Source organism: Syngnathus leptorhynchus, chromosome 2 (assembly GCF_054491065.1).
Source record: "Syngnathus leptorhynchus isolate UIUO chromosome 2, UIUO_Slep, whole genome shotgun sequence".
Classification (NCBI taxonomy): domain Eukaryota; kingdom Metazoa; phylum Chordata; class Actinopteri; order Syngnathiformes; family Syngnathidae; genus Syngnathus; species Syngnathus leptorhynchus.
The window spans coordinates 21,969,577-21,995,257 of NC_141196.1; the positions used below are offsets into that span (position 1 = coordinate 21,969,577).

The window sequence follows — 25,681 nt, forward strand, 5'->3', positions numbered from 1 at the left end:
TCCATATAGTAGGTCTTTTTGTCCTCCTGCGCCCTGTGAAAAGCATGACCATTAAAGCTTCACTTTCACCAAGAAATTCCGTATTTGGTCTCGTCTTTGAACATGAACGGAAATGTCCGTACATTTCAGCCTAGTCTTTATTTAATGAATTGCATTTTGTCTCATCTTCATTAGGCCATGAAAATGCATTCTAATTTGTTTATTATAGAAGAATGAGGTTTTGTTTTTACCTTCATAAAATATTCTCTTTAATCTTCTGAGGAAACATTGACTTACGACTGACGGGGTCTGCATCACTTTTACTAGCATTAAACAACTTTGAGGACGGTGGCAGAAACCCCGCTATACAATAAAAATGTTCCCCTTTCATTGCAAAGACGGAAGTCAACGCAAACGTCTGCGCACAATAACTGCGGTTATTGCAGAAGCTCCAAAACATGAGAAGAAATGGGCTAACGGGATTGTAAAAATAGTAAAAATAATCATAGGGAAGTGGAGTGGCCGACCACTCTTCTGTATTATATTGTGTCTTTGTCACTGTCATTTTTTTAAATTACTAAAAGCCTTGTTTTGTAATTCAAAAACGACAGTGCCAATAACAGACTCGCATAGAGTAATAAACATAAGCTATGTATAAATCTCTATATGGAATTCTAATGATGAAATTATAATAGCAGAGGAAACAATAAAATGTGAATCATAGTATAAATAGGTGGAGATTCCTTGAGTGACTTAACTGTATATTGGTACAAATTGTGCAGGGTTGGTACGCGTGAGGTAGAACCTTCCTGACGGGATTTGTATGTCTACTCTGCCATTTTCCATCATAACGTTGGATTTATCTGCTTCGCGGCGTCTTAACTCGTCAGCCCATCAGTCACTGATTAGGGAGATGTTTGCTACTGTGTGTTTTGTTCTCACTATTTTATTGTGCTCTATAAAGATGATCATATTTATTTAAATATCATATGTATAATAAATAATCAGTGTTGCACTGAGCGCATTCAATGAACGAAATTTCATGAACTCGCTCATATTTTGGACAAACGTGAACTGAACATTTTACGACTTTACTTTATCCAACTGAATTAACGCCTGCTCTAAAATCTGAATTCTTTTACATCATTGACTGTTTTTGAAAAAGTATTTCAAAATGACTTTCCTCTAGTAATTAGTTACATTTTTGAAGGATTAATTCAATCAATTAATTAATTAATTCAAGAATTAATTCAATTACTGTAACAGATAACATTTTGGAAGTAATTTGCCCAATACTGCTGAGTGCTAATAATAATATTGAGCCTCCTTGCAGTTGTTGCAATTTTTTTTTTTTGTCATTCACACCGTCACTCACACGCAAACATTCACACCGTCATATGTGGGAATCGAACTAACAATGACGGCACACAAGACAAGCAAGTGCACCCATACACCATCAGCGACCCCCCCAGTTGTCACCTTTTGCCACTCATGAAAAAATGTGGACGACTTCAGGTAAAACTACCGCTTTTGTCCGTTTGGCGCCGCCATATGATTATTATTTTATTGATATAAAAACCGAAAAGTACCCTGTGGAGTTTTAGTGGAAGATTTGGTATTGTCTAGTTTTCGTCCGGTGAAAAATGTGCGTGGATGAAAATATTTTATTCTCATTTTTGGGAAAACAACATTAACACTATCCCGAAGGCAGCAATGTAGCATTATGAGTATCAACTCAGCTCTGAACAATGTCATCATGAAATGCGGCTACCAAAAGCAACAAAGTGTAGTGGCGGAATGGTGAAGAAAATTATACTTTTTTGAACTGGTGAGGAATGAACACGCCGATGAAGGATGAAGTGTATACGTGTGTGTGTGTGTGTGTGTGTGTGTGTGTGTGTGTGTGTGTGTGTGTGTGTGTGTGTGTGTGTGTGTGTGTGTGTGTGTGTGTGTGTGTGTGTGTGTGTGTGTGTGTGTGCAAAGTGGAATTTTATTTAACAACCTATGACTAATCCATCCATCCATTTTCTGTCCCGCTTCTCCCCACAGGTGTTGCGGGCGTACTGGAGCCGAGCTAGCAGTCATCGGGCAGTAGGCGGGGGACACCCTGAACCGGGTGCCACCCCAATCGCAGCCTATGACTAATCACTCTGACAAAATGACATTTCAAGACTCAGAGCAGGTCCAAACTAAATAACAACAGGAACAACTGTTACTCACCAACACAGAAAATCCACAATATGAAGAGTAAGGAAGTGAATGGAAAGTGGTTTGAGTTTCAACTTATTATCCATGTCAAGAATTTTAGAACTGAAACATAATGACCACATCTACTACTCGATTCCACATGTCCTATTCCAGATGAACCTCCAGACCATAAATTATGTTTGCTAATGTGTTCTCCAATCCATAAACCAAAGAAACAACACACCTGCATCAATAAACTCAACCTATACAAATTCACGAACCAAGTCACAACACTTGGACCAACACTTATTAGAAACCATTCGACATGCCCATCAACTGTGATAACTAAAATATAAAAAGTGGGTCACATCTAATATTTATCAATGCATACGTTTCTTGGAGATGTCTGAACCTTAAGAGGCATTTGTGTCCATTAGTTATAAGAACGCATGCATATGTGCAAAACATTTTCACCAATACATAAAAGTCTGAGACTAATTTCTGAGTAACTCATTTCTTCCATTGAATAGCACAAACAATGTTGGTTCTAACTAGGTAAGCAACTCATGGTTCTCTGAAAATAAAATGGCCTTTCAATGAGTATGGGGCTTAGGCTTGAAATATTACAGCGTAAGAACGAGATCATTAAACCAGAAAAAACAAGAACAAGTTGTTAATGTGAAAGTAAACATGAATGCAATCCACAGAGGAGTGAATATGCTGTGGTGGAAGTGACAAAAGGTCGCTTACTGACGCAGTTGGAATGCAGTTCCTCAGGAATTTTCTGAGAAGTTTGTCAATGAAAGGTCACTTGACTGTATATAAGAGTGAGAGGACAATTGCCATTAATGCATCTGACATCAAAGATAAGGTAAGATGCCACTCATGATAAGATTTAATAAACAGAGCACAAAACCTGACTGTCTAGCACTCTAGACAATGCAGTTGTCTTATTTTATCTATTAGCTCATTATTATCATTGACAGTAATTGGTTATTAAAGTTAAATTATTGGTAAAGTTATTTCTTTGGACAGTAGCTATTTAGTCACAGAAGCAGTGAAATTTAGTTTATTGAAGGGCATACTATTAAAAAAGACATGCACTCCAGGTAGTATATCTTTTTGTGGTAATGATCTCACCTTTCCATCCAGATGAACGCAATCGATTTCTGTCTTCTGTGTGCTTTTCTACACGTGGGTTATCAGAACCCACTGAGCTCCTGGACGCTCCAACCTAACAGTAGGTTTGATCACCACGGAAATACTTCAGGTGAAAGTTCAAGTGATCTCTCCTTACTAATTGGCTGTGTGTGTGTTTTCAATTTAAGCTTTGGTTTTGAAAGTAAATGGCATGCGGAGTCAACAACCCCTCAAGTGCCTGCACTCAGCAGTGGGATTCATGAATGGCGATGACAAGGATATTTTGTGGAAGAAGAACGGTAAAGAAAAGGCACAGAGGGGTAATTCATACCTGGTGCAGCTAGAGGAGAGTTTGGGAGGAGGTCGCTACAGCTGCCACAGCTCAAACGGATCTCTTCTCAATTACACTGTTGTCCTTATTCAAGAGGACTTCACCAAGAAGAAGAAGATTCTGATGAAAACTGACTTGGGTGAGTCATTTTTTAACCAGTGCAGTATTGCAAGATGTCAAAAGAGTATTTCAACTCACCTGAAATGTTTGTGTTGATATGTCTCCATATGTGTAGCCGAATATTTAAAGTGCACTACTCAGAATTTGGATGGATCGTTCAGATGCTCTTGGATCTGGGACAAGATGCGTTTTGGAAAAGTAGCACTCATCAAAGCTGGACGGTAAGCTCATACACTGAAGCCCTGTTTCCTGCATCACTGTCAAATAATAATAATAACACACTACATAGACTCACTGCAGCGCTGAAGGGGAACAGACAGAAATACTTGTTTTTTAAAAAGCTAGAATATACTTCAGGAATCAAGGGTGCTTTTTTTTTTCAGTTCTACATGAACGTACTTTTAAATGAGTGATGCTAAAAGACCTAGGCAAAATGATGACAGTTGTGAGAAAGATTTTGACTTCAGAATTCTTATGTTCTACTTATTCAGAGGCAGAGATGTCGAGTGTTCTGCTGACGCCAGTGGTCAGCACTGGACGTGCGCCTCCACTGAGAGTCACATCAGCTGCTCAGTAGACGACAGCGGAGACGGGATCTCCTGTGTGGACAAGCAGCACTGCCCATTTGCGGAGGAGAAACACAAAATCATATTCACCGTCTTTTTTAAGAGTGAACACTTCCTGCTGGAGAGCTACTCCAAACAATTCTATGTGTCTGAAATTGGTAATTGTCTTTTGTTTGCCAGATCTCCTAATGCGCTCCGTGACACATTTTTTTTAAATCACCCTGCATTGCGTGATTGTATACAGTTGCACATCCGACCTAAAAACGTCTGAATATTATTAATAATTAAATATAAATACATAATATACATAAATGTGCCAAGAATAACATTGTGGCCATTTTAATGTAACTTTGTATGTTTAGTTTTGTCACTGCTAACAGTAGTAGAAACATGCTGCAATTTTGCACTTTAATCTTGTGTGCATTTCTTTTTTCCTTTCTGTGCTTTGCTTTAACAGTGAAACCTGACAAAGTGACAATCAGGAAAATCAACCAATCGATGATAGAACTGACTTACCCAGGTTCCTGGAGCAGTCCCTACTCCTTCTTCCCTCTCACATTCCAGATTTTACAGAGCAGACATGGGTGTAAAAACTGTGACAAACCCTGTGATGGGTCAACGGGTGCAAAGGTAAGGATCACGTAGCAGCTATAATTTCTAAAATGGTTAAGAATGAAAGTAACTGTTTTGGGAGGTACAAGGTTTGCAGAAATGTCATTAAAGTGCTTTGTTTCTCTGTCAGATGCCACTGGCGAACTCCTCAAGCGCTTGTTTATTTGAGTTGGAGAACAATTCTAGGACTGTCTGTGTCCGAGCCAAGGATGCCCTCTTCGACTCGCAATGGAGCGAATGGAGCCACCTCAGGTTAGTGTCCTTTGAAAAAAGGGTGAGAATTTCACATTTTACTCATTCATTGTTTTGCTGGGGTTTGAACACCCCAGAATATTCATAACTATATTTGTTGACATTTTCCAGCACAGATTGAGAAAGAGGCAGAAAAGTAAACAAGGAAAACGTACCAGCTGAAAACATGTGAAAGAGATTAGAAGGAACACCTGGGTGTCTACAGGAGCAATATTTATTAAATTATATATTTCTATTATTGTATTGGTTCTATGAATAAAATGTCTGTAATTAAAAATGGTCTGTCTAATTAATACACATGTAGTCCTGCACCTTAGTGATCAAATGTAGTGGGATCATTTTTTTTTACACCACAGTGGGCTTGGTGCTTTAGTGTGCACACTTTGCACATCTGGAGGCAGTATGATGCAGAGTGTACAAATATATAATACGGAGACCGTCTACAGGAAGCTGCAGTTACCGTTCTATTTGTCATTTTCAGCGTAGTGCTTTGATATACAAATGGGCCAAGTTTTAATTTTTGGGAAACAAGCATTGTCATCTCGACGATTTTTGGCTGTGTCTCGTGTCCATAAACTCATCATAGGAGCAAATGTACTGTATGTTGACAGTGAACTCAATTCAACTCACATCACAAGAAGCAGCAGTTGTCGTGACCGTGCAAGAATGTCGAACGCCAAATCAGAACCAGAACACAAGTAGAAACAGTATGTATTTATTAAAACAATGGACCTGGAGAACATGAGCTAACAAAATAATACGAGCAAAAAACTAGGTCAGCAAAAGACTAACGTAGGATAAATCCAACAATTGCAAAACGCGAACAAAATAACTCAGCCTAATGGGTGACAAAGAAATACAAAATTAACACAAGGTAATACTAACCACACAAGAAATCTATAACTATGTTTAATTACACGTGAAGCCGGAGAACTGGAATTTGGATAACCGTGACAAAAAACAAGCACACGATCGACCAGGACAACTAGCGAAAAGCAACAAAATTCCAGCTTCCGTCTTCCCAACACTTAAATAGGGCTGACAAACAGGTGAGTGCTGGAGGCTCCCCCTATCCACCTGGCTCACCCACAGGAAAAGTACTGGACAAAGGATCGTGACAGCAGTTTGGGGCAAATAATGAACAATTCATCAAAAAAAGAGGCTTTGAGATGTTTAATGCCTTTCACAGTTGAGATTTACTTTTAAGATAAACATAAAACAAAGACAGTTACCAGTATATAAAATAACCACAGCTTTGTCTTTGGATTGTCCACTAAGCTTAGCTTGATGCTAACCAACAATACAAGATGCCATTGACATGCTAAAGGTTCGCATTAGTTGTCAGAGTTTCAGAGTGTTGTCTTTTCTAAATGCATTCACACATTTGTGTTTAAATCAATATTGCTTGAAGCGTTACAACACCAAAACACTGATGCTTTTAGTGAGCCAGTCATTGGCGTTTTATTTTGTTTGTTAATAAGATTTATGATTGTTGTACTAAGTTCATTCTGTTTCCTTTTTTCAATCACTTTTTGGTTCTTTTATCACAAACAGGGTATTTTGGTTACATTACCTGACATGTTTCGGCTCTGATGAAGGCGGAAGTTCATGCCGAAACATGTCAGGTAATGTAACCAAAATACCCTGTTTGTGATAAAAGAACCAAAAAGTGAAGATTTATGATTGTTTCCAATATGAAATGTGAGAATTGTTTTATTCTCAGTTTGTCAGCAAACTTTAACTGCAAAATGGTGACGCCTCATTTTGTAGGAGTTATTTATCATCTGCTAATTTTCTGCGGGCTGAGGAGTAAATTTGCAGAATACAGTGCTTGCATCTCATCTTTTAAAATTATAAATAAAAGAAAAAATCTAACGACTACGATTTTGAAGAACTCTTAGGTTGGGTCACTCATGTAGTATTAGTGTCGACGTACATAGATTTCTTCTTTCATATTTCGGATCCTGTCACGACTTTCAATACTTTATTGAGTTTGCGGATAAAATTATTTCACTTGTTCAAGTGGATTGATATCAGTTTCTCATTCTGTTCCTCATTTTCAAACCAGATTGACCAGTGTGTGACACTTGATGAAAATTCCTCTTTCAATTTGCAGCTTTGTTGTATGTTCTCTGGAAGCGGATGTGGCCTGTGTGGTGTTTTATGAACTGTGTGTGAAAAGAAACATGAACCATAAGTAATCTGTCTGTCTGTCTGTCTGTCTGTCTGTCTGTCTGTCTGTCTGTCTGTTTGTCTGTCTGTCTGTCTGCTTGTCTGTCTGTCTGCTTGTCTGTCCGTCTGTCCGCCCGTCCATCCCTGTCTGTCCGTCTATCTCTAGCTATAGCCATTAATCTAATATAATCTACTTTTCTGTCTGTCTGTCTGTCTGTCTGTCTGTCTGTCTGTCTGCCTCTAGCTAGCCATTTATCTAATGTATTTTTCTATCTGTATGTCTGTATGTCTGTCTGCCTGTCGGTCTGTCGGTCTGTCTGTCTGTCTATCTCTAACTAGCCATTAAACTAATATAATCAATTTTTCCATCTCTATGTCTGTCTGTCTGCCTGTCTTCCTGTCTGTCTGTCTGTCTGTCCGTCTGTCTGTCTAGCTCTACCTTGCCATTAATCTTATACAATCTATTTATTTTGTTTATTTATTCTGTATACCTGTCTCCCCGTCTATCTTTAACTTTATCTAATATAATCTATCAATTTTTCTGTCTGCCTGTCTCTCGTCTGGTCAAGATATTTCAGAGCAGTGCTGGATTCCCTTGCCACTGGGGTTTTACCTTCAAAGATACCGGTTTTGTACCTTTGACACTCGGATTGACTAACATGGAAACATAGCTGGCACAGAAAAAGGAGTAAACACAGTTGGAAGAATGTGGAGTTTGCATGTTCTTCCCGTGACTGCGTGGGATTTCTCCGGGCACTCCGGTTTCCTCCCACATCTCAAAAATATGCACGGTATGCTGATTGAGCACTCCAAATTGCCCATAGGTGTAAGTGCGAGTGCAGATGGTTGTTTGTCTCTGTGTGCCCTGCCATTGGCTGGCAACCGGTTCAGTGTGTCCCCCGCCTACTGCCCGATGATGGCTGGGATAGGCTCCAGCACGCCCACGACCCCCGTGGGGACAAGTGATGGTTGAATAGATGGATGGATGCATAGCTCTGTACAGTGTAATCACATCATAGCAAGCAGACATGTATGTATCATAATGTGTGTGAAGGTTTGTAGATAAAGTGAAAGCAAAGATGTATGTACTTCCAAGTTAGTTCATCCAACCAGGGAAAAACCCAAATTAAAACTTCATACACACAAAATTTAATTCCACAGCAGAGTGGTCACTAAGGAGGAAGCAGAGAACTCTGCTCTCACTTCCCTCTATGAAAGCAGAAGAGTCAAAGAAACAGTAATGTGATATGTTTCGGATAGCTAACCTAAAACTATGATGTTCGACCTTTAATGGTGCATTTGTCACCTGCCCTTCTTCTTCTCTGCAGTCAGTCATGCTGATCTACTTTTTACACGTTCGTGCTTGCAAAAAGTAAACTACAGTACCAGACAAACAATTCAATAAACTTTCTCCACAAACTTTTGTCGAGTAGCCTACTCAGTGTAATTGTTGACAACCGTGTTAGAATAGGTCTGTAAGATCTTGGCTTCAGCAAAATAAATGTTTTGATGTCTGATGATGTAAAAATCAAGGAGCCCTGTTTCCAGAAAGTGCCATTACACCAACGGATGTAATATAATATCCAAGAGCCATTTGGTCCTATCAATTAAAAAGTGTTTGGGTCGACTGTATTAAGAGAGTCATTCTAAGATGAGGTGGTATAGGAAAAAATATGTCTGAGGAAAAAATAAACACACTTGGATACTATTTAGAATATTTCTTTTGATACCATTTTAGGAAATATTGAATGGTTATAAAATGGCCTTTTGCTTACATTCTATTTAGAGGATTAGAAAAACCCCAACACTGCTCTCGACTGGTCTTCTACAGTAAAAGCTAATTACATCAATTTCCCTTGTTAACTCATTTGATGTCTCCAAACAGGATCATGATGTGGGCAAACTACTCACCGACCTCATTGACCTTGGTCACGTTGGTTCACCCTGTTTATTAAGTTCCAAAGCATAAAAGAACAGCAATTTGGGGCACATAACCTTTTGCATGTTGTTTAACGTGCAGCAACCGCATTTAAAAAACCCTGATTCGAACATTGCTCATGTAATGTTGCTTAACAGCCAACAGATGGCAACATTGCACCGAATACGCAAGTGGACCGCTTGATGGAGGTTTTGTGATGCACTTTCAAACGCGACTAAATACTTACGGTATGCATAAATACACTCTCCATATTCAATTATTTACAAAATACGCAATTTGACTGTATTATAACTCAACGTATTAAGTATATTAGAGACTGCACTAATCTCCATATTAAAACCGCTTACACGCATATTGCATATTTGTCTCTTTTTATGGCGAGCATATTGTTAGACGCAAGAGACACTCTCATAAACATATGTCTGAGTTATACAACGGGTCATTTTACGAGTCTTCAATCCAATCAGGCCATTATTATCATCAGCCCAACCTTTTTTGATTTACATACAGCATCTGGCGGTCCATGCGGCCGTTCGCTCTAACAACTCCTTTCTGATCACTTACTAGCTCCTTCGAGATGAGTTTTAACACAGATGTTTTTACGTCCCCTGCCGTGAGCGCGATCGCGCACACACACACGCACACACACATATTCACACACACGCGCACACACACACGCACGCATTGTGCTTGACACGCTTTGTTCCACAGCCAGAGAGACACCGTCTGTCTGCGTGGGTGCCACGGAGTTGGAAGATCACAGAGTGGGGGATTATCAGGGCCCAAGTGACATCTCAGTTTATGGAGGGTGATGCAGAAATATTTGGGCTGTGTGTGTGTGTGTGTGTGTGTGTGTGTGTGTGTGTGTGTGTGTGTGTGTGTGTGTGTGTGTGTGTGTGTGTGTGTGTGTGTGTAGATATAAATATAGCCGCCCGTGGGGCCTTCTTGACCCGCATGCCGACCGAGGCAAGCAGATCAGGGCGCGCTACAATCAAACAAATGTGCTGAAGGATAACTCCGAACCTGTGTGTGTGCGTGTGTATATTTGTGCGTGCGAGCGCGTGTGTGTGTGCACGCGCGTGTGTTTATCAGCATTGAGAATATTGTGTACTCACGTGGGGCGGCGCTCCCACTTCTCCTTCCGCAGCAGGAGACATAAACAGATAAAAGAAAACATGACTGTTGCTTGTTTGGACTCTTTAGACTTCAAACAGGACAATATTACGACATTTTATATGAGCATTTCGCAAATTAAAATGATTGAGAGGGCTTTTATTCTGGTGCAAATTAAGATAATATTGTTCCTAAATGTTTGTTTTCCACTGATTAAGAATGATCAAATCGTTATTCAAGTTATAGACAATGGAGATGTCTGAGGGTTTACTCGAGAATAAATGGCACATGAGACATATATTTATTTAGGTTATACACTAATAGCATAAATGCACAAAAAACAAATATATATATATATATATATATATATATATATATATATATATATATATATATATATATATATATATATATATATATATATATATATATATATATATATATATATATATATATATATATATATATATATATATATATATATATAAAATAAATTAAGCATCTATTCCATTCATCATTTATTCTCAATTTATTTCTGCTGTATACGAAACATACGAAACAACTCACCACATTTTACACCAACTTCAATGAGGAGCAGATTGTTGGAAAAAACATTCTGACAGTCAGTGTGAAACCTGGGTATGTACTGTATTATTATTTATTTATTATTTAAAGCAAAAGTCATTGCTGCAGGGCTCTCATTCAGGCTTTTATGGCCAGAGTCAAATCATAATACAGGATATCAGTATGGAATGTTGTGCACATCAAGTGTGATGCATTTCTTTCTTGTTATTCTGTGTCTGCACTTATTTCTTGGCTTGTGGCGATGCTGTGGGACAACTCGAAGACGCAGCACAGATGAGCTGTAATCCTCACATTCATGTTGCAGTCACCACTTGGTCCCAAATGATTTATGTCGTGCATCAAATCGAAGCTCTCTGTTCTCTCGCCGTCATATTTGAAACTGAAAAAATGTGCACAGCGACTTTGTTGCCTTTTGTTTTTTTTTTAATGAATGCATATTCATGCAAGGTTTTTTATGCGCTTCTTGTCCTTTCCATCCAAGACCAGGTTTGTGTATTCAATCATAAATAATGCACAATATAATACGTATCACAAATTAGAAATAAACTGCATAACTAATTTGCAGAAATTTGAACATTTATTATTCAACAAAAATTTAGCTTCTCCAATTTTCCTGTTTATAATGGACACAATTTCAATTATTCCCTGTGATGTTTTTTCTCCGTGCATATTGACTCAAACCTGCACAGGAGGTTACACGAATGTCTTGTGTAGATTGTCACAAGCAAATCCGCCACGCACATGGACACCCAGAACATGCGCGTAGTGGGCACGGACGCTTGCACCGCGCACGGAGTGCCAGGGGCCGGACATTGCAAGTGGTGGATATCGGGAAGGGGAATTTGGGGGGGGGGGGCATACAGCAGAATGCTGAACTGGTCTAATTGGTGGACAGCTGATTGTCGGTCTTATTAAACGTGTTTGGAGGGGCGTTGCTGTTCTCCTTGTAGGCCACGCCCCTCTCGCCCACTCCTCTACGGCGTGCCACGGAAGGTCTAAAGTGATTCCTCTGGGAAGAAAAGAGCGCAAACCACGCGAGCTGGAGCTGCCGAGGAGCCGCACGCAGTCGCTGTAGCCGAGGACTGCCTCCCAATTTGCGCTGGGGAAGACAGTAAATAAAGGAAGAGAAGGAAGGAGTGATGTCACCTGGGTGTTTCTTCCTCGCGTGGACTGTTTGTTGCCAAAACTGACATTTTGCATTTGTTTTTTTTGTCAGCTTGCACCTTGATCCGCAGGAGTGTCGCAGCCTCGTGTTTCCTCTCTTTCACCCTCCGCTTTCATTGAGACACCAAGTGTACGCTGACAGCCTCGCTCGCTGCTCCCACATGTGGCATCTTTTGTTGACTTTGAGAAGCGCTAAAGTGAAATAGAGCGCGCGACACTTGGCACGGGTGACAGCGCCTTCAAACGGAGGAGGGGAGAGAGCCATAAGCAGAGAGTTGGAGAGAAAGAGAGCGAGAAAGAGAGCGAGCGTGAGCGAGAGAGCGACGGCGTGAAGGTGCGTTTTGATGTTCGGCATCCACGAGAGCATCCACAGGAGTGGGAGTAGTATGAAAGAAGAGCCCATGGTGGCCGGCATGAACGCGGTTCGGACATGGATGCAAGGTGCCGGAGTGCTGGACGCCAACACAGCCGCCCAAAGGTGAGCCCGAGGCGGCCTGCCGCGAGACGGCAGGGGCGGGTGGGGAGCTCGCATCTGCGGTGTTTTGAGCTCCGCACGAGCCGGTACCACTTGGGGAAGCACGCGGTCCCAGAGGACGCAGTTGTTGGATAACCAGAACCACCGCTGGCTGGCTTTACGACTTTATGAGTTGATCCGCGTTACGCCCAGCAGGATTTAAACGGCGTGGCATTTCAGTATGAAAATGCAGCTCGCTTCCAGCAACTTTAGTTGTGCAAGCATGAAATGTCAACTTTTGCTTCAGAATTTTTTGGTGATGAAGTAGCCTGGATTTTGTTGTTGTTGGTTTTTTAAGCGCACGCATAGAATAATTTAGCAGTGTTAAAACGAATTATTTGTGATTTGACTGAGGGTGAAAATCTCCATTTAGTTTTGACTACAGGCCTAATCGAAAATCAGCGCCTTCTAATTGAGCATATTTAATTGTGGTTAACCCATATGGTATAATAGCTCAGCAATTTTAATTTAAAAGTTACATCGTGTTTTTTTTTTAAATTACACATCGTGTGACTTTCTTAAAGCAAGAATCCTTGTGGTTTCGAATTGACACGCGTTTCCTTGATATTAAATGAATTGGAACGGTGGCTCCCGGCGCTGATGTTGTGCTTGTCGTGTCCGCAGCGGAGTGGGTCTGGCCCGGGCACACTTCGAGAAGCAGCCCCCTTCCAACCTGCGCAAATCCAACTTCTTCCACTTTGTACTGGCTCTCTACGACCGACAGGGTCAGCCCGTGGAGATCGAGAGAACCACTTTCATTGATTTTGTGGAGAAGGAAAAGGTGAGTGCAAACATTTTAGGAGTTTACATTTATTTGAATATTTATATAATATTGTATAACAAATATCTAAAGGTGGTTTAGATTTCACCGGGGGTGCTTGAGTACCGTTAGCCGGCTTGTTTAATCACCGTAAATAAAGTGCTGATCTGTCACAGCAGGGATTGTTCCAACTCAATGGTCATGTGAGTTTTAACATTGAGGCTCACAAAGTTGAAAATGCAGAAAACCCATTACACGTTACCTCTCATTATACAGAAATATTTTATGGTGCTGCCCAAAAAACACATTTAATTCAGTAAAAACGAAACGAACGTCATTTTTCTTGAATTTAAATTTTGTTATTGTTATTTAAGCTCTGTCTAAATTGAATTTTTAAATTGAAGTGATAATGTTGCTGGTTCAATTTTATGATATGCTTGTTTTTTTTCTTTATCCTATTACCATTTAGTATACTGCGCGCCAACATTGAGGCGATTAAAATTTTTACGGTGTGTCGTATTAACGTTTGCGATTCTGCAATATTTCAAAATGATAATTTTGAAAAACAGCACGTCCATGTAAAGTGAAAAAACGACTGAAAGAGTGATGAGACGTGATTTACAGTCTTTCTGTGTGTGTGTTTGTGTGTGTGTGTGCGCGTGCGTGTGTTTGCGTGAGCGTGTGTTTGTGCGCGCGTGTGCGCGTGTGTGGTTTCAATATAAAAGTCGTTAAATTAAACTGTTGCCCATCGTGTCATACCAACGTGTTAATATTTGTGTGTGTGTGTGTATTTGTGTGTAGGAAACGACGGGAGAAAAGACTAACAATGGGATCCATTATAGACTTCAGCTCCTCTACAGTAACGGTGAGTTTCCTTTTCGGGATTTTTAAATACAACGAACGCTGAGTGAGAAGCCGCAAGAGCAAAAGTCGGCCAATATTTTATGACATCCTAAAAAAAGAAGAACCGAAATGATTATTTTGAATAATTGCAAAAACTTGATTTAAAAAAAAAGACCATTGCTTGTATCTTAATTGTTTTCATTATCTTATTTTAACAATTATTATGAGTACAACTGTTTTCAATAAAACCAACACATTTTAATATCTTCCTGAATTTGAAAGCTTTTTTGATTTAATTTATGTTAAATTTAACAATAATGTATTATTTTTGTTTACTAAAAGTTTGTAGTACATGCATGAAATTATTACACCCGGTTCTTTTCCACACTTGACAGGTATTTAAAAAAAAAACGTGGTAAGAGTTTAAACTCATCCAGCTTTTTAAAAAAAATTAAACGATATGGTGTGGCTTTTCTTGGGAGGTTAAATCAAAAACAATCATTTCTGTCTCACAGGAATCAGGACAGAACAGGACTTATATGTGCGATTAATTGACTCCATGACCAAACAGGTGAGAATTTACATTTTACTATTCCGCCATAGATTTAAACTTTGCAGTAATTCCACACTTGTACTGGTCTTAATTATGGTCCTACCACTCCCCCCTCCCCACCCTGTGTCTGAGACCCTCAACTTCAGCACAGTCAGTGTGATAAATGACCTGTCTTACCTGTGGAATACATTTACAAAGGTCCAAGAACGTAGAGGACATGTGTCCTCTTATACGCTACTGCTGCTTCTACCTGCCAGTAACTGGAATGTGGGATTTTATAAGCATCTGTGGGTACATGTGAGATGTGTGCTTGTGTGTGTGCACCCAAGAAGTGCAGGAGTGTGTTAGCGTTGGGGAGAGACAGTGATGCATGCCAGCTCACTCTTAGAAGACCTTGACCCTCATTTCCTCAATGTGAAACAGAACAAACTATCCCAGAGTGTGTTATGGCCAATCACATAAAAACAAAAACCCACAGATAATGGCAAAAAAAGTATGGTGATACTTAGGTAAGAAGAATGAACAGACGGCAAATCGAACCTCTTTAAAAGTCACGTGATATCAGGTGACATTAGGTTTGAATGGAATTCACACAAAAGGAGAGGAATCAGAGTTTATTTTGACCTGATGTTAGCGTGTTTGTTATTTACTGTGCTTGTGTGTGTGTGCACGCGTGCGCACGTTGATCGTGGCCCTGGAGTGCATGTCGAGTGGGCTTGCAGGGAAAACCAGACTAGAATTTTGGACGCTGTGCTATATGGAGCAGATGGTGCACTATACTCCAGTCTGGCAGCCCAACTGCTCACTGTACACCACACATAAACATACATGCACACACACACGTACACACACAGGACAACGCAACGTACACGCAGAAATGCTTTCCTCCTTGTTCCCATGATCCAAACAAGTAAAAGCACACTTATATTTTGGTGTTCATAATTTTTGGATCACACGACCAAAAGAAGAACTAGTTAAGATAACTTTGTTGTTTTTGCTTTCCTCCAGGCAATTGTTTATGAAGGCCAGGATAAAAATCCAGAGATGTGTCGGGTTCTGCTGACCCACGAGATCATGTGCAGGTAAGATAGAGTCTTAATTTAGTCCAGAGTGCTCCTTTTTATTTATTTTTTCGACATTGATGGTGTCAGCTAAGATATAGAGCTAAATGACTATAGAAATCTTATAATTTTCTTCAAAGTGGGTTGGGAAGATTGGCCCTGGCCTATTTCTGTTGGAAGGGGTGCGAGAATGTGTGTGTGTGTGTGTGCATATCCTTCTCGTGTTCAGCTAATTAGGACAAGGAAAAGCTCATTACTCAAACCCATCCTCCTTAGTGTGCGTAACACATGCTGTTTGCATCGTCCTGACAGTGAGCTATCTGCCGACGAGGACACGCTCGGACTGCGCGTTAAATACACACGCACACTCAAACATGCTCGGTGTACAGTGTCAATGAAGGTATCACACGGCCGATGACCATCTAAAAATACATGTCAACTTACAAGTCGAACTAAATGGCCTGTGGCACTTCCTGGTTATCACACAAGGCAATTTAGACCACTTGTTTTCTTATGCTGCAGGAAACGGCCTGAGATCAGAAATCTGATCTGGCTCTGCAAGCCTCCCGTCCTGGGGGACGCAAGAAACTAGGGGGAGGGTCAATCCCCCTCCCTCCCTCTCTCACTCTTTTGTGTATTTCACCGCCTCCCGTCATACACCACTAAAGCAGATGCTCACATGTAGTCAGATACAGGTACACGCAGACACGCGTGTACGCCGGCGCCCTGCAGAGCAGGCGAGGCAAGAAAAGGGAGATGTGATGTATTTTTTAAAGGTGAAAAGAGATGGGCGGGATGACAACACACCGTTACATTGTGCTGCAGTCAAGTCATTGGAAAAGGGACCCGTCACATCAGTATGCAACCCCCTTTTACCCAGCATGCACTACTCCCCAGGTCCGGTGGGACCACTCTGTGACCCACTTCTGAGGCAGAGGAAGAGCGAGGCGGGATAGAGGGAGGGGACGAGCTCCGAGGAGGAAAAATAGAGAACACAAGATGTCTGCTTGTGTGATGTCTGACAGAAATGGAGCTAACCTGAGTCTCCGATTGTGATTTAACTTGTGCTCATAATCTAGCCCGACTCAAACTCATCGCTCTTACTCCAAACTGTGGTCAAAACCACCCTGTTGATCCCTCCGGTACATTTACTTTACCTTACCTTACCTGGGCTTGACAAGCACAGCCTTCTCACTCCTCTTCCCATTCCAAGACATCACGTATCACCGTCGCTACACGTTCTTCCCTTTTTAGTGGCTAACTGCCCTTCTTGTCACCCACCAGTCGATGCTGCGATAAGAAGAGTTGCGGAAACCGGAACGAGACCCCGTCAGACCCGGTCATCATCGACAGGTAGGCAAAGACTGCCTGGAGATTAACTGGAGAAAATGTCCCTGACACGTGTGCTTGGTCAGAGAGGAGCAGGATCACCCAGTTGTTGACATTTCAGCAGCCATAATCATCTCTGTTAACAAAATGTGCGAAGCAACAGTAAATACTATTGCAGCGGTATCTGTGTGTGTGTGTGTGTGTGTGTGGGGGGGGGCGTCTTCATGTGTGGTCACGCACAATGTTGGGGTGGTTAGTTTGATGACTTAGCTGATGAGCAGTTAGAGTTACAACTCAAGTCTGATGTGTGGATTGCGTGCGTATTGCTGGATAACTCCTAACCGACCCAACGTGCTTTGTTGTTTTTAGCCCACACTCTTTGCACTTTTTTCTTCGAGTGTGCGCCGCTGATCCTCCTGTCATCATAAACTACTGATGACTAATGCATCAGTTGGCCTGATTTACACTTAGTCAAGGAGGAAAAAAAAAAAAAAAGGAAAAGCCCTGCTCGTAGATTTACAGTCTGGCCTCTGTTGTGTGGCACTCTTGGTCACAGTGATTATTCTTGTAGATTTCATCCTGGCATTGAATCATTATTGCTTTGAGAATAAAAATATTCACGCAGTTTGTATGTTCTGATCTGCATTCTGGCCAGGTTAAAAAAAACAAACATATTTGCTACTTGGGTTTTTATGTTGAGATGACATGTACAAGCATATGTGTGTGTGTTAATAAGGCAGTGACCTGTGCTATCTGATGAACACAGCTGTCCTGTTCTCACTGCCGCTCCGTCAAAAGCTACTCTTTTACCTGTGTATGTATGTGCGTGCGTGCGCGTATGTGCGTGTGTGTGCCACCCTGGTTCCGCTCCAGTGAAGCGGAAGGCCTCACCTCAGTGCTCCCTGAGACAGCTGCACCCAAAACGCACGGCTTTAGACAACACGCCTGCCCGTCACTCTTTTGCCCCAACCGTTTTGGTTTGCGTGCATCCGTACTTGTTGAATTTCTGATCAGCAGAACCGCGTGCCGCCATTTCTCCTCAAGTCGCCAAGCGAGTTTGGGGCAGTCGCCGCTAGCAAAAAGAGGCAGAGCATGCCACGGTCGCTCTGTGGCGTTGCTCCCCTGACACTTAATGGCTCAGGTGCGCAAGGCCACATTAAGCAACAACAAATTAGAGCAGGCGCAGGGAAAACAACGGCCAGATCTCCTCCGCTTTTCTCTCTGATTCTTCCTGGACAGGAAATTAGGTCAGGTGAGAAGAGTGTGATTTGGGGGGGGGGTGGGGATGACCGCTCCAACTGACGATGGACGGGGAATAAGAGGAGGCAAGTTTACGTGTTTTCTCATTTAGCATCGATATCGTCTTGGCAGTTGTAATAATCAGGGAATCATAAACAAACAAACAACTGTGATGCCAGCGCTGAGTGAATTAACATGAACCCCCCTCCTTCAAATTCATAAAGAAATGCCATCAGCCGCCCCTCTCCACCCTTGAAGTTATTTAGTTCGTTAAATAAGGGCTCGTTAGCCCGCTGCTGTTTCGCAGAGATGATTAGATTTTACAGCCCTAATTAGCCGGGCTAGCTCAAACTCTTCTGGAAGAGTAATGGGTCTTATTGCCTAATTAGCGCTCTCTCGTTAAGATCGGGGAAACAGGCCACGACAGCAAAACCGCAGGAATGAGGAAAAATAAAGGCAACTAATGAGAAACTTATTCGATTGTTAGGAGAACAAATCCGTACAGCGCGCATCTCACTGTACTCTCACGAGAAGACACCCTCTTGTTCACCACACAATTTGTTTGGACGTTCAAGCGTCTGCAAGCAGTTGCGTGATCCTGACTTGAATTATGAAGCGTATCTGTTGAGAAGTTGGAGATGTCGTCAATGTGCACTGGTGTCACTTTGGATTAGTTGAAGTGTCCTGTTTGTTTTAGCTCGAAGGGGGCTTTCCTATTTGGGGGAATTCAGCCGTTTACCTTGGCAAATGCGTGTCGGGGAAGAAGGTGAGATGCTCCTGTGCACCTCTCTATGTCTTCCCCAGGGAAACATGTGGTCCACTTTAGCCTCTTACAGAAACAGGATAATATGAGGGGGAGCCCTTAACCCCTTCACCTCCACTTTCAGCTCTCCTCATCACTCCTGCTTAGCACGGGGTTAATCGTATGCAGACGCTGCCAGTCACTCCGTGCTTTGCCTGGATGGGCCTCGTCTCCCTCTCACCCGTGGAAACCTTTGCTAGCTCTTTGCATAGCTTCTGTCAATCTGTTTCCTGAGCTTTTGGAATAACTTGGATTGCCCACGAATCTGTTCTCCGCCGGTCCGCGCGTCCTCTCTCGCCTCGTGCCACCTGTGTCCAGAGGCCTTTTCTCGCCTGTCCGGCTCCCGTAGGCTTTCCCCTAGGCAGGCATCCCATCCCTTGTGTGGCCTGAGATAAGGATCCATGGGACACCTCCACATATTTGATGACCCCCCCACCCCGCTCCTGGCCCTTGCAGTGGCTGTATTTTGGAGTGTGTGTTACGAGGTTGCTGTGTTTACATGCGCAGGCAATGTTATTTCAGGTTAATTGCTGTTTTTAATTGGTGTTTGTGTTTGCGCACACTCCTGCAGCCCGCTGTTGATGTGGCCCATTTCCTTGCATGCGCGTCCGTGCTTGTGTATCGGCGTCGATGTTGGTTGTTTCCCCGCAAGTGTGTGCGGTGATAGAGGCCATTTCCTGGCGAGTGTGTGTGTGTCTTGAGTGAAGAATGTCGGGCAGGAAGTGCTCCTCCCGGGGAGGATGATGTCATGGCGGTTTCCTGTTCTGCTATTGGAGCCGAGTGGCTATCTTGCGCCAGATTTTTGATTGCCTCTTTGCCGCTTTGGCACTTGGACTCCCTCGGCGGCATGTGTGCGAAGGAGCCAATACTCTTGGGAGTCGCCCATGTTTGGAAAATGTTGTTTTGCAAGCTGGTGCATTCTGCTGCTTGTTTGTCACTCTCCTGCTAATTGTCTCTCTTTAGTGGGGAACCCCCTCATTGTTTTGGGTGTTGTGTTTGGATGCACTTCCTGAGGTGAGAGTTCATGTGTTGCCTCGGCTGAGCTAACGTGCGCTAGTGAATAATGTATTTCATTGACTTTATGTCAGCTCCGCCAGCCCCCCAAGCCGAGCCCACCCATGTTTAATTCATCCGTCTCATTTGTGTGTCCGCGCGCTCATGTTTTTGTGAGCGCACACACTTACGAATTTGTGTCATTTAGAGGCCCAGTCTGCACCTGTCCAGCCATTAGCCCGCTTCTAATTTGCATTTGATGCTAATGTGGTTTACTGGCAGTGCCTTCCATTGCTGTGGCTTAGTTTCACTTTCATACGCATGACTGTGTCAACCAGAAGGTGAAAACATACTTATTGTACATACGGCTGTCGTACCCTCTGCATCTCACCTCTGTGTTTCCTTATTTTATGTTTTTACTCCATTTGCCCCTTTGGAATGCCGCGTAAAAGCAGTTTTGTGCAAAACAGTCACGTGACCTCGCTTTGCTGCACTTTTGAAGAAATCTCCACATGTTTGTACTTGACTTTGGCTGGCAGAGGGCCTTCCATTGTACTTTTTGGAGGTCCGGGGTCAAATCCAGTAGACATTTGGCGGGTTGGCTTCAAGCTACTTGAAGTTGTGCAGGTCATGAGGCCAAAGAGGCTGACTTACTGCCTCATCGATATGCAAAAGTCCCCTCCTTCAGGTGCCGGCTGCTCTTATAAGAACCCAAATATATGTATACACGGAGCCCGCACTCACGCTCAGATAAACTCATTCCCAAATATGTATGGAGACAAGAACCCACCGCCATGACTATAAACACACACACACATACACAAATACATTTTGACCTGCAGTTGCCTGCATCTGTTTGGCTGTGTTCTTTCTTCCCTGCAGTGGTTTCCCCCCCTCAGGGTTGGAAGAAAGCGCGGCCCCAGGGGACGGACGGCTGGGATGATTGACAGCAGAGAGTTTGGAGGTCGAGGAGCCTCTAAAACAGGGCTGCCTCTTTTTTCTCTCACCGCACCACTGTAACCCCCAACAACTGCTGCGCTTTCACTTGCAAAGGGGGGAAAAAAAAACCACAGCATTCATGTGTTGGTTTAGTTTTCCAAATATGAAACATCAATTTCAAGTGCTGCTTTGGGGCAAGGAAACAATGGGGGGGCTCATCTTAAATTCCTAACTGTACTTGTAAACTAGACATAAGAATGTGCGTGTATTTCTGTATAGTCTTTTAATTCAGCCCCCAATAACTGAGATGCTATCACACTTTGTAGGTTGTAAAACTAATGCCCTACAGCTGAACGCAGGTAACAAACACTTTATTAGCCCCCATAAAAAGCAATTTACAAATGTCATAACACCCAAAATGGCTCGTAAGTAGCTGACTTTTCTGCCCAAACTGCTTCGTCATTATTGTTTACTTTCCCTCCTTGACCTGGCCCTCTCCTTGGTCTTCCCCTCTGCCTTGGTGCCAATGTTTGTTCTGTCCCGGAATGATAGGGTTTGGCCGGCCAGAGCTGCTCCAAATGAGTAGCGTCCTACTTCTCTGAAAGACATTTTTGGTGCAGAAATTGCAGGCCGGGGAGATAGAGATGGAAGGGGAGTTAAATAGAATAAGGATATATTTACTGTACAATAGGCCTTCTACGTGTGTATGTGTGTGTGTGTCTATTTGACTGTGCGGTTCTCCAAGTGATGAAAGAGTAACATTTTCCAGGACTTAGTCCATGCCCTAGAAGATGCGCTCAATTTGCTTTTCAAATGAGGCGTGAAGAGCACAAGCGTGTGCCTCTCTGTGTGATGGTATATTTGTCTGTCTGAGTGTGTGTGTGTGTGGCAGGAGCAAGGCTTTGTTTTCTCACTGCTGATGCCTGTGGACAGTCAGAGCGAAGCTTAAGTGCGCTCTCATGGCCAATGTGTTACACGGCTGTCTGTTTGTGCCTGTAATAGAAAAGACTCAGCAGCAGTGTCATTGAGCTACATGTGCTCGCTGAACCTACACACACACACACACACACACACACACACACACACACACACAAACACGCCCTGATCTCAGGCCCAACGACGCATTGTTTACTCCTGCTAAGTGAGAACACAGACAGTACGCCTCATGCCAGCTCGATACCCCCCAAGCTGGCGTCTCACTTCCTCCTAGCCCGTCTCCATTCCAGGCCTCATCTAGGAGGGCTACCTCAGCGGCGTAGCCCAGGATGTAAGTCCAGGTGTCCAGGATGAGTGCTCTGTTGACCCGCTGCGCCCAAACGCAATGTATAGTCTGTTGATTGTTTTTCATCAATCTGTTCAGGAAGAATGGATCACTGGCCAGGCGATCTATGCGTGGCTCTCAGTTTCACACGCCACAATGGAAGGAAGACCTCCACAGCAATGGGGGGCGTGGGGGTAGGAGCGGGGAGTGTGGATGTGTGTGTGTGTGGGGGGGTTACAGTGCCGTGGAAAAGTATTTGCTCTCTTTTCAAATTCTTATTTCCCCACTCTAGTGTTTATGAATTAGATAATCAAAAAAATGTAAGTGTTAATTTTATTCATTAGGGAAAAAAATATTCCAAGGTACTTGATGCTGTGTGAAAAAGTATTTGTCTTCTAAACCAAACCAAACCAAACCAAACCAAATAACTGTTTGGGCCTCCCACAGTAGCAACAAGTGAAATCAAGCTTTGTCTATAACCGCCTTCTAAATCCTTATTCTGCATTTGTGTTAATGAATGACTTCAAAATGGAATTGAACAGTTACACTTTATATTTTTCCCAAATAAAGTCGTCATACTCAGAAATGTGAACCCAATTCGATCAAAGTGTTAAAAATGGTGCTCAAAGTATTTGACTTAGCCTCACATTCCCTTAGTGAAAACTTACATATATACCGTACCATTGTCAAATGTTAAACCCGGGTTTCGTTTTTGCACCAGTTGGTGCTGTAAGTAAGTCATCATTGACTGGGACCATCATTTCTGGCGAGCTACCTGGATAGGGAGACGCTTCATTGACTGACACGGCTTTATTAACTGTCATTTAATGCTTATTGGCTAGCTGACGATTGCTGGTTCAAACTCCAAACCATGAATTAAAGTGGGAAACGATTTAATGAAATAAGAATAAGAAAAGGCCAGACATTTTTTCATGGCACTGTATATGTAGAGCGATAAGTAGCGTAGTGCACTGCAACTACTAAAGAATACAAGATATATCTTTTTGAAGATAAAAGATTTGTCATGTCTATTCTCCTTAAGAAAGCATCATTATCTCCAACTTGGCTTGAGTTTTGAGACATTGAGCTTGACTAATTTAAGCCGCAACGTTAAGGTACAAAACAATTCTTCAAGAGACATAATTAAAACCTAAAGCAGGCACGTCAGCAAGCAGACAATTATGGTCAGCAGCAGCATTCATCAAAGGAATGTATATATTCCTTCTCCCCAAAGATATTCTTTATTTTTTTATCATTTTGCATTAATCATTGACAAACGAGACCTAGCGCATGTCACTGTTTCACTTCAGAAAGCCGAGCTCGATTTTAAAGGCCTTTGTTTGTGTTTATGTAACTGATGGGGGAGACAAAATAAGGCGTAGGCAATCGACAGACACTTTGTTGTTTTACACCGCCTCAGCCCTTTAGCGTCTGTACTTGTTTGTTTGTTGGCTGAGCGGCTTGACCTCGCTGAGAGGAGCGTTCGCTCCTCCTTGTGTTTGCCTTGCCGACTGCCACCCGTGCGTTTCTCCTCTACTTTCTTTTGCTCTCTGCCCTTTTGACTGTTTTTCTTTGGTCCTCCCACTCATAACTCCAGTTTTTTTTTTTTTTTTTTGGGTTAATCACACATGGAGTCTTCCCGCTTTTGAACACTCTTACTCGAGTCTTTGTCGATTCCTGCGTGTGACGCGGGGGTGAGTCACGCTAATTATTCCAGTTATTGGCTTCTCCTGCATAGGGGGCTTGATTTACATGAGGTGACATTCAGTTCAAACACAGAGACCTTCGCTGCCTTTTTTGGGGAAAACAATTAACAGTGCAGCGTTCTCATGTATCCTTTTTTTTTGCTCCTGATGCATGCGCCACTCCCTCGCTGTCTTCCTCTGGCTATTGTCTTCACTAATACAGAAGCTTGCAGGCAAAGAAGTGAGCATGTTTGCAAGCAGGCACATTTACAAAGAATTATGGGCCTTGTAAAAATACACAGAGTCGAGCCCTATTATTCTGTCAATGCCGAGAGAGAAATGGACACGCACGCACACTCGTGCAACTCAAACTACTGTCCAATAAAAAGCACGCATCTCCAAATTTTCCGACATGGATTTTTTTTTTTCTATTTTTAGCCAGACGAAGTTCTGTGTTTTCCAGCAGTGTCCTTCTACGATATCAGAGCATATCTGAAAGGTGATTTGGAAGGTCATAGAGGGTATAAAACCAAGTTACACCACCACATTTTAAGGACTTAGGTTTCAAACCACACCACCGGCGTCCTTTTCCAATTTTGGGAATGTTTCAAATGAATACAAAACTCACAAACTTGAAAACAGATGTTTTTTGGAAGAGAGTGAGGAATATAATGGAAATTATGCATTGCCAAAATCCTTATTTGCAGTCCAGGTCACGTGAGCTATTATTTCTCAAAGCCCAAATTGACAAATACTGTACAAATACATGTTTCCATGCAATGGATGATTGACTATGATATATTGTGATTTGTCAACCAACGTTCGAATCTTTTGTTAATTTTCAGTCTTGGCAACAGCATTCAGACAAAATATCTGAGAGAAAATAAATAAATCCCCAACATTTAAAAAATTAAATGTGGCCTGTACGCTATTAAGTTTTTTTCTCAGTATTGGAATTTATGTGAAGAAATTAGGGAAAAAGTTGTGATCAAACTGGCATTGCCAGAAGATTCAAGAAGTTTGTTGGCCATGTTAGGGTTCCGATTACTTCAATTTTCACTGATGTCATCCCAGTCTTACACATATTTGGCATATTTAGGCAATATCTGGGGGTTGCTGTGATATGGTGAATAGTTTTCATCAGCTTTTGCTACAAAGTTGCATGTGAATTCCTATTTTGCGATCTAGATCTAAAAGGTTTTGAGGTGCTTTCCTATGCTGCTTCCCATTCCCATTAGTGAAATTCAGTACTTCATTGAGTGTGTTCTGCTGCAAGTGATTACTCGCCCTTTAATTGGCAGTTATTCAGGGGTGAATGTAAAGAGAGGTTCATGGGAGTCTTTAAATTGTATCTTATTTGTACAAGACAAGATCCCGCACCGGGTTTCTGCTTCTGACCTCGGATAATCCACGGCCTTACAAGAGGGGTTGTGCAGCTTCCCCATTCAAACACAGAGACAAAGTTGCAAGCGCTGCCGTTAATGAAGCGCGTCTCTCTTCTGTCATGACGCCTCTGTTAGTGTGACAAGATGTTTACACGAA

The 25,681-nt window shown here is 42.2% G+C and overlaps 2 protein-coding genes across 4 annotated transcripts in view; both read left to right on the forward strand.

Moving 5' to 3' along the window:
* The first annotated feature begins 3,318 nt into the window (after positions 1-3,318).
* il12ba (interleukin 12Ba) lies at positions 3,319-5,396 on the forward strand. Of its 2 annotated transcripts, none has more exons than XM_085904966.1 (7): positions 3,319-3,406; positions 3,495-3,776; positions 3,873-3,978; positions 4,249-4,481; positions 4,781-4,953; positions 5,066-5,187; positions 5,299-5,396. In XM_085904966.1, exons 1-7 carry the CDS (start codon positions 3,319-3,321, stop codon positions 5,306-5,308), a joined length of 1,014 nt encoding a protein of 337 aa, XP_085761092.1. In that variant the 3' UTR covers positions 5,309-5,396. The 2 variants fall into 2 exon arrangements, with proteins under 2 accessions (XP_085761092.1, XP_085761081.1); XM_085904955.1 differs by having other exon boundaries at positions 5,304-5,396.
* A 6,778-nt stretch (positions 5,397-12,174) lies between these two features.
* LOC147061255 (transcription factor COE1) overlaps positions 12,175-25,681 on the forward strand; it is a 58,819-nt gene continuing 45,312 nt past the window's right edge. For both annotated transcript variants that reach the window (XM_085905918.1, XM_085905919.1), the window contains exons 1-6: positions 12,175-12,638; positions 13,299-13,455; positions 14,236-14,299; positions 14,793-14,848; positions 15,839-15,912; positions 17,176-17,244. In XM_085905918.1, the coding sequence (XP_085762044.1) occupies positions 12,505-12,638; positions 13,299-13,455; positions 14,236-14,299; positions 14,793-14,848; positions 15,839-15,912; positions 17,176-17,244 (554 nt within the window). In that variant the 5' untranslated portion in view covers positions 12,175-12,504. The remainder of the gene's footprint in view (positions 12,639-13,298; positions 13,456-14,235; positions 14,300-14,792; positions 14,849-15,838; positions 15,913-17,175; positions 17,245-25,681) is intronic.

What these genes read in the sequence shown, in the direction of transcription:
- il12ba (XM_085904955.1), top strand. Translation starts at nt 3,319, where the DNA reads ATGAACGCAATCGATTTCTGTCTTCTGTGTGCTTTTCTACACGTGGGT. An exon ending in GCACTCATCAAAGCTGGACG is followed by an intron (nt 3,979 to 4,248) that starts GTAAGCTCATAC and finishes CTACTTATTCAG; the next exon opens with AGGCAGAGATGTCGAGTGTT. An exon ending in ATTCTATGTGTCTGAAATTG is followed by an intron (nt 4,482 to 4,780) that starts GTAATTGTCTTT and finishes TTGCTTTAACAG; the next exon opens with TGAAACCTGACAAAGTGACA.